This window comes from Trachymyrmex cornetzi, unplaced genomic scaffold (assembly GCF_001594075.2).
Source record: "Trachymyrmex cornetzi isolate Tcor2-1 unplaced genomic scaffold, Tcor1.1 scaffold61, whole genome shotgun sequence".
NCBI classification, from domain to species: Eukaryota; Metazoa; Arthropoda; class Insecta; order Hymenoptera; family Formicidae; genus Trachymyrmex; species Trachymyrmex cornetzi.
This window is the reverse complement of record NW_017299926.1, coordinates 2922845-2932229: the sequence shown is the minus strand read 5'-3', so window position 1 is coordinate 2932229 and position 9385 is coordinate 2922845. Positions and strand designations below refer to the sequence as shown.

Sequence of the window (9385 nt, the reverse complement as noted above, 5' to 3'; positions counted from 1 at the left end):
CCTCGGCGCGGAACCAACCCCTATGCGACCTCGGCGCCCTTCGGGGGCGGAGACCTCGCCCGCTGGCCCTCGTCGATCGGGCGCGTCCTGTCTACCCCCGAAGCGACGTCGTCGTCCGTCTCGCACGAGCCGGCAGTGTCGCTCGGAGCGGGTCAGCAAGATGATCGGCGCCCTTATTGGCGCGCAATCCACGTACAGTGTACGCTCGTGCAGACGACGACCATCGGTGAAACGAGAGTAATAACACGCGGCGCTATCCATCGCTCGCCGTCGTTCGAGAGAGTGAGACGTCGTTCGCTGAGACATCATTGCTGAGACATCATTGCTGATATGACCACGTTTCTGACCTCGTCGTCGTCGCGCCTCGTGCCGCAGCAGCTAATCTGCAAGTCGACGGTGCCGCGATAAGAGCGGCAGCTGGCTCGCGTAAAAACACCCGTCGTACCGCAGGGAAAAGCAGCTGAAAAGCGCGCGTCGTGGCGCGGGTATACCGCATCGCGCGATGCTGGACCTCAAGAGCAGCGGTACCACCGCGGCGGAGCTACCACGCACCACGGCGTTCACCAATCTATCGATGCTGTTCGCCGGTATGTTCGACGTCCCGCTCTGTCCGGATTGTCCCATCCACGCGTCTAGTCTGTGCGCGCGGAATCGCTTTAAGCGTGCCAGATGTTCGGTAGTGTGGTGATAAATCGCGGTCCCATGTTAACGTCTCGTTACCTTACCACGCACGATAACGCACGTGTCCACCTGCCTCCGAATTCCGTGCTCGAAACACCGCGCCGTGTCCGTTTCTCGCGCGAGCTACCCCCTGTGTCCCACGCGCGAGTGCCTTTAACAATCTTTTCGTGCTACAATAAAAATAAGAGCTTGCGATTTTATACTTAATATATTATCGTAAACATTTGTCTTTTTATGCCGCACATGTTTGTGAATATTTATATTATGTTATTTTATTACTTTAAACTTTAAATGAAATATATAAAATAAGTGAATATACTTTTAGAAGCAGATACAAGTCTAATGGGGCCAATTGCGTGTTTCGTGTTCGATATAAAATGCGTACATTTTTAAACACATTTATCCGCGATAAATGTAGCATTTAATCTTATTAAAACAGAATAAAGTGTTTTGAATGAAATTGTTTATTATATTACCAAGAAGTAATTAAAAAATTCAATACATATTCATTGTAAGTCTTTCTGAAATTTCTATTTCATTGTCTCGCAAAGCTATTGTTGATTCTCTCATTATCTATCTAGAATATTTGTATTGAATTCTTCAGATAGAGCAGTTTATTATTTAATTGCTAAAACATTAAGCAATAGACGTTGCTTAAGCAATAGACTATATGCAATAGACGTTGATCATTATGATAGCGCAGAAGTGATTGTTAGTGACCACGTGGCTCGTAAAAAGTGACAGAAAAAAAAAACAAACATTAACTTATTAATTAAACTAATAGCGTTATATCTCGTAAGATCAGCATCTTATTGTTAGCTCACGTATAATTTCACATAACTTTTGACGTATTGATAATTCGGAATTAAGTTTATATTGTTTTCTATTTGCTTTATCAAATTTTTGTTACCTTTGAATCATGTGTTATCAGTCCCTGTCAAAGACTGATTCGAAATCCATGAAGTACAAACAAAACGAAAATATATATTTTACTTTTGCCATCGTTGAGTTTTATCGAGCTTATTTATTATATGTATTAATGCTATTTGCAATAAATACATTAATAGAAAATTTGGGAAACCTTGAAATAAAAAGTGACAAATTCTAAAATAAAACTGTAAATAAATCTTTGAATAAAACATGTGTCATATAATATTGTCTTAATAAATAGTATAATTAATAATAAATAATGATGAATAATATAATTAACAAAAGCTATATCTTAATTTATTGTATATACAACGTTATAATTACTCTGTCAAAGTATTTATTGCAAATAGTATTGGTTGTATGCAAGCATTCGATAATCCGTCGGAATTCTCGCTTTTTAAGCTGTCTATATTCCTCTTGAGAAGGGAAGAGTTCATCAGGATTTTGCGATGTAGTTCGTAATCTTGCAACACAATTTCGCAAGAAACCCCAAGAAAATCCGGCGCGTATTACCGAACGATTGGCGCACCCCTTAGCACTTGAGAAACGTGAAATCCGAGGATCCATTAATGGACTCCGGGGTCTCCAGATCAAATGAAGGGGGCAGTAAAGACGAAAGATCGAGCCGTGGTGAGCGCGCGGGTAGCTCGTTTTGTTTGCTCGGAAAGTCGGAGTTTCTGCCACGCGATGTGTGACGTACCTACGTATGTACACACGAGGGCCGACCCTTTGTGCCAATAACTGCGAAATGAAAATATATCTGTTCGCAAACATGCCACCGACGGCGACGGTGACGCGTACGCTCGCTCGGCGCCGGGAGCTCTCGAGAGAACTCTTGCGTGGCGAATTGAACATCGCCGTCGCTGTCGCGAGCAACAACTAAGCGCACATGTTACAAATAATTCCATATTTGTTCAACGAACGCCTTTTTTGCTCAAATATTATTCGACCAAGCAAACCGTAGATCGGCGATCGTTGATCAAGTAGATCCAGAAAAGAGGAAATTTAAACAAAAACATTTTTAAGTATAAAAGAAGTAAGTTGTTACAATTGTGTGCAAGATTAATATGAAATGACTGGGAGAATGTGTAATAATAAAAAATGACTTATGAGTTATGTAAAGAGTATCACGCAAAAAAATATATTTTGCTGCTTCAGTTGGAATTATCACTGTTTTTTGTATCTGATAGAAAATTATGTATCATACGCGTAGAATTTATAGCACAAATCTAAATTCTATCTCTGTCATCTACATGATTAGATGCAATACATATCCAATATTGTAGTACACTTGCTAAAAATTTATCTATTTTAACTAATTTTTCGTACTTAGATAATTTTCGCTATAACTGCAAGATCACTTTTTGATTGCTAATTAGAAAATGCTGATTTAATTTTATCGTACACAAAAAGAATAGTTTTGCTAAAGTATCTAAAAATTTAAGTAGATACAGTTTGAAAATAATTTCATTGAACCATCACAATAATTATGTAAAACGCTAAAACGTTGATGCAAAAAATTTTAACATTCTAGCAACCAGTTTAAGTGGCCTACATAATTATTTTGATGGTCCGAACGAAATTATTTTTAGATTTGTATCTAGCTAAATTTTTAGATACGTCAGCAAAACCATTCTTTTCATGTATATACTGAGATTTGTGTCTAAAAGATTAGACACGATAATGTTGAAAAGTGATATTCATTTTTTACGTTTTTCTTATATTGTATATTATAGCTACATGTGTTTTAGATATTTCTTATAAATAATTTAACTCGTTAGAATTGTTTCATCTTTAATCCTTGTAACAACAAAATTATTATGATACATAAAAACGAATAACCCTTTTAATTTTAACGTTTAGTCTAATATCTCAGAAATTAGGTTTTATGATTAATACACTTTGTATATCTTCTCATCTTTTTCTACACAAAAAGAACGGCTTTGCTAAAATATCTAAAAACTTAGCAAGACACAGATCTGAAAATAATTTTGTTGGACCATTATAATAATTGCGTGAGAGATTCAAAATGGTTGCTACAATGTGAAAACTTTTGGCAGCATTGCTTATTATGCTTGAATTTTCTACGTAATTATTTTGATGGTTCAATGAAATTACTGTATCTATCTAAATTTTTAGATATTTCAATAAAATCGTTCTTTCCATACAACATATGTATTTTATAAACGAATGAAACAGTTAAAATTTTAATGTAGTCAAATTTTTCAACGTCTGCAACTTTGAGAGTAAATAGCTCAGCTATATTCTTCGTTATTATATAAATTTACGTATCGAGAATCGATTTCTAAGACGATATATGCTTATGCAACGCATATGTATAAATTCTCTCGCGTACATTTTGCATCGCTCTCACGCAGGAACGATCAAAGCCGTTAAAATATCGTAAAGATTTCGCGAAGCAGAAGAAACGCGTTTTTCCCCGTCGAAGTCGCCACGATAGCTCAGAGCACTTTCAATCAGATATACTTTACGGCTTCTCGTGATTCCTCGAACCGATTAACCAGTAATTGCGGACGATATATTCGCCCGCGCTACTGACGTGACCTCAAAAAATGTAATCGCAATCCAGCTAAATCACGAAATATCTGCGCGGATCGATAAGCCGTAGATTTCCAACGCGCGTCGAAGCAAATCGAGAACTTTGCACTGCGAATAAAAAGAAATAATTGAAAAATATTTCCCCTGCTTTCAGATGCTAGCAGCTCTTATAAGGGAGGTTGGAGCCACGCCACGTCGCCGGCACCTGGTCAGGGTGAGTCTCACCTGAGTTTATTTACGAAGGTGTTTAACAATATTAAGAGGAGAATATATAAAGACAAAATTGTATTTTTTTATACACAATTGTATTTAGCAAGTTTAATTCAGATAGTATATTTAGATTCAATTCATTAATTTATAGAATACTTACTAAGAAATATAGTTATACAATCTTGAAAATATAATGTTCCACCTCTTACTATTTGCAATTATAGAAAACACTTTGATATTATTAATACTAAGCAATAACTATTTACACCATTGTGCTTTTTACATTTTTTTTTTAAACAAATCACAAAGGCAAAATTTTCCCATTCATACAAATGCATCTCAACATGAATATGAGAATAATTTATATGTATACATATACATACATATATATTTCTCATATTAATATATAAAAAAATTTTGCTAAAATATCTAAAAATTTAACTAGATACAGAAAATACACAATAATTATGTAGGCCCTTCTGAATAATTATATTGAATGCTCAAGCTGATTGCTAGAATGTCTCTTTTTGTTGTATTATCGTCTATGTCTATGCATTCTACATAATTATTTTGGTTAATTATTTTCAAATCTGTATTTGGCCTAATTTTTGTATACTTCAGCAAAACGTTCTTTCCGGAAGCCAAAGCATTAGCTTGATTGTGTAGTAACTAGAACTCACGATTAGATTATGTAGCCCTATTCCAGCCCTAATCACCACTGACAATCAACTGGACTTAACTCTTTCGTATTTCTTCGATTTCCGTCGTATCAATGTCAAACACCGGGGTGGTTTTCTAAAATTTCGCGATGTCCCCTGCGTGCCTCCTCCTTGTCTCATTGTCCTCGCAAAACTCCCTCTATCTGAGAGGAAAGATTTTCTTTTTCCTCGTTTTCGGTTCGCTAGACGCTACGTATACCTAAAGGGTGGGTCGCGGCGCCGCTGGGTGCAAGTTCACGCGTCGCGACGCTCCGGCTTGTTCGAGCAAGCTTTGTGCGTGCAGACGCGTAGAGGATGCGAGAATGTAGGTGTTGGTGTGGGTGTAGGTGGCGTCCCGGGTGCTTTGTGGCGCGTTGAACCGCGGCCCCTTTGTCGTCGACGGAGAGCGAGCGAGCGAGCGAACAGAGGAATGAGAGGGTGAGGAAGGGTGGCAGAGAGCAAGCCCCGGGGGCTGTGTAGAGACGCCTGCCCGCACAGTGGTAACGCAGCCGAAGAGCAGGCCCCACCCTGTGTGGACGCCAACACCAACGCCTAGCACAATCATCTCGCAGAGATCACAGAGACCTGCCCGCAGGCATCTTTGTTATAAACGGCTTCTGGCCGCCGCCAACCAGGTTACAACAGCCCGGGCGCTGTTCGAGATCACCTCCGTGGGGCGAGAGAATGTAAAAGTCTCGTCTTTAAACGCGCGTGAACCCGTTGGCGCCATCAGTGTCCACTTCGTCCTTGTATTCAGGATCGCATTCACGATTCACGACTCGCGCAGTCTGCCGTGTCACACCTTAGCGCCGAGGCTTTAAACGTAATTTAACACAATGTATGATATGACGAATATGCAGCAGACTACGTACAGACTCCGAACGATTTTGCATTATAATTTTGAGTTAAGAATAGTGCAAAAATAATGTCCTAAGATTGTCTTGTAAAATCGAAAATTATAGTTCTATACAAATAAAAATGACGGACCTGCGTCGCTTATTATCTCTTCATAAATTAGCTTCAATTTATCGTAAATTTTTTATTACGGTATTATTATAACTGTATAAGGGAATAGCGCAGAACGAAATTTTGCTCTTTGGACTCTATTTTGAGGCACTTTATATAAAAATTCGAATAAATTATTTGAAGAGATCTCTTCAAATAACTAGAATTGTGCTAATTAATAGGATTCTATTAATTAGATTCTTTTTAGAGAAGACTTCTCGGAAGACGGACTTTGGATCCTTTGGATCCCTTTTTCGCATTGCACTGGAAGTTTAATTTTCAGGTATTTCTCGCGATGACGCACACACAAGTCGCTTTACGAGCACGATGTGGACTCGGGGGCATTTTCGAATAGTGTGCTCCAGCACCGTTCTCTGATCTTGACAGGCGCAGGGTTGCCTTTGACTCGGTTTGCACTTTGCGCATCGACGCGAAAGGGAACGACATCGTCGTCATCGCCGAGATTCATGAAATTACATGACGTGACGTGTGTTGACCCGAGGGCACTTTGTGGTCTTTTGGACCGCGTGAAATTGAAATTACAAGCTTGTCTCTTCGTATAGCGGCCCGACTTCAGGTTACGCTACTTTCGAGATTCGTTAGATAATTACCGTGTAAAGGATAATACTAGAAGAAGTTGAAGAGGCTTAAGAGATTGTAACGCCTATCCATAAAGCATAAATGACAAGCGTAAAGTGCTTAAAAATGTACTCGACTCTGAAAACATTATTTCGATAATACTAACATAAAAGGCGCAATGGTATTTGTCACTTAAATGCAATGGCAATGTGAACATTTAAATAAATAATATGATATTTTAATTAAAATAACTTTAAATGACTTAAATTCTAATTTCTACATGTCATACAATATATATCCGTATTATATAAATTTTATTTCTCGAATTGTATCTACCTTTGTGTTAATAATATTTCGACGAGATTATCATAATATTGATACAGTTTCTTTGGCATTCTAAAATTTATAAACTTAATTCTTGTTTTTATTTAAGTGAATTTTATATATATTATATATATATTTATATAATATAATAATTCATTTAAACAAAAATAAGGATTTAAGTTTATAAATTTTAAAATACCAAAGAAACTGTATCACGTACGTGAAAAAAATTCAGCGAATTGCTTTGTAAGCGACGCGTTTTAATGCAAATTACTTCCTGACTTTGCGCCAGCGATGTTCCGTAACGTCATGCAAGGACAATGATGAACTGACACCCGTGAATTAACACATTAGAGATATATCTGTAAACCGAGTAATTCGAGTATGCTCATTAATGTTGCTCGCGTGCTTGGTAGCCCAAAGTTATTCCATGTCCCGAAGCAGGTCATGCTCATGTAACCTTTCCGTACCGAAATGCGCACTGAAACGTTGTACTGTTCCACGCGATCCAATCTAAAGTCAAAGTGGTCAAAAAAGCTTCCTCGCGTGAACTGCCTGAAGCTTAATTATCTGTGGCGCTGTCAGTGTTAGCAGTCGAAAATTTTATATTTCTTGGACAGATTTCCCAATTGGATTTATTACTCTCGAAAAATAGCTCAAATGTATCATATTTGGTTTATGTTATCCCAGTTATGGAAGGCACTAAGTACGTATATCAGATCAATTTGATTTAAACAATTTTTCTTTCATTTTAGAGAAGATTGAAAGAGACTAGCTTCGCGTACAATCTTCTACAATTAAATTTTGAATTTTATAAAAATTTAATAACATATTCTATTATATGGAATAAAATTGTCTCTGTGTCTGGATGAAATGTAACCAGCTACGTATCTCTGTATATAATTTCCTACCAAACGAGAAACTATTAAAAGCTTGTATGACTGTAGCTTTTCCCTCTTCTTCATATTCTTCTTTATAATATAAACGGAAGGAAAAGCGCTTCGGTCAAATTCGTCGGATATAAGCAAGGATTGATCTGAGTGCTGCTCCCATTGCGCGACGGTTTATATACCCTTACATCGCGAAAATAACATAAACCTCAGCGGGTCGATTGGAGAATTGTCGAGGCGCGCTGGCGCGTCCGTCGAGAAACATCACGTCGCGTTATCGACCACCAGCCGAGGGTTTCAACGGGTCTGCCCACTGGCCAGGAAAAGCGACTTTAAGACGACTCGTAGAACAATAAAAGCACTCTCTCTTTCTCCTCCTACCTCCGTGGACGTTGCTGCCCTTCCGCTCCCCAGTGCGCCCTGTGCGCCTCGCGTGACTTCCTGACCCAAGTCGACCGACCCCTCGACCCCCTACGCGTGTGTATGTGTCTGAGGGTAACCTCCCTATGATAATTACGTACTTCGGAGCGGCGCGTGCCTCGGCAATTCGCTCACGCGGCCGATCGCGTATGGCGTGACTATCCTCGACACCATAGGTAACTATCTCACCGTCGCGTCGCCCTAACCCATTATCCAGTTTTGACTTTGCCTTCCTTTAAAATATGTACGCAGAGATTGACGCGCGCGCTAGAAGGTACAATTAGGATATCCCGATAATGAAAAGTTCGAAGGATGTCTAAAGACGATCTAATCTTTTCAACGCCCTTCAGATGTTCTTTAGATACCTAATCAGATTTTTGATGTATGTAAAGACTTTCTTGAAAGTTCAAGTACATGAAATTACATATGATTTCGACAGAAATGTGTATGATAAAAATTATTATTTAATCTTAACCCTTACCGTACAAGAGGGGGTCATTAATGATAATTCCGAGCGATTCCTCTTCGTGCAAGTTTCCATGAGTCTTTCGGTAATTATAAAAATTATACTATATTTTATTATTTTTTATTATTTAATCTTAACCCTTACCGTACAAGAGGGGGTCATTAATGATAATTCCGAGCGATTCCTGTTCGTGCAAGTTTCCATGAGTCTTTCGGTAATTATAAAAATTATACTATATTTTATTATTTTCCAAAATGAAGTGCCAATATTTATTCTAGAAAGTTGAAAGTATGTTGGTGAATTTTTAGAGATTTTTTGAATTATTCTGAATAGGTGAAAAAAACGGACGGATTCTAGTACCCCCGTTTGTATGGATAAGGCACCAAATTGTAGCTGGTACGATAAGGGTTAATTAAAATATTCACATGCTCTGGACTTCTTTCAATCCAGAGCAAAAATTAAAGCTATCTAAATAAATACATAATTTTTCGAGGGAGTAACCACTAGCTGAAATATTGTCCCCAAGATTACATGATTTCATATGATTTCATCTGATTACAAATAATTTTTTTCACTATATATGAAGTAATTTGGTAAAATATACGATTTTATTTAATTAATTT

The 9385-nt window shown here is 38.1% G+C and overlaps 1 protein-coding gene across 1 annotated transcript in view; it reads left to right on the top strand.

Moving 5' to 3' along the window:
• Ets65A (DNA-binding protein D-ETS-3) overlaps nucleotides 1–9385 on the top strand; it is a 64508-nt gene that overhangs the window by 42007 nt on the left and 13116 nt on the right. Inside the window, exon 3 of the mRNA XM_018516046.1 lies at nucleotides 4325–4384. Coding sequence (XP_018371548.1) covers nucleotides 4325–4384 — 60 coding nt within the window. The remainder of the gene's footprint in view (nucleotides 1–4324; nucleotides 4385–9385) is intronic.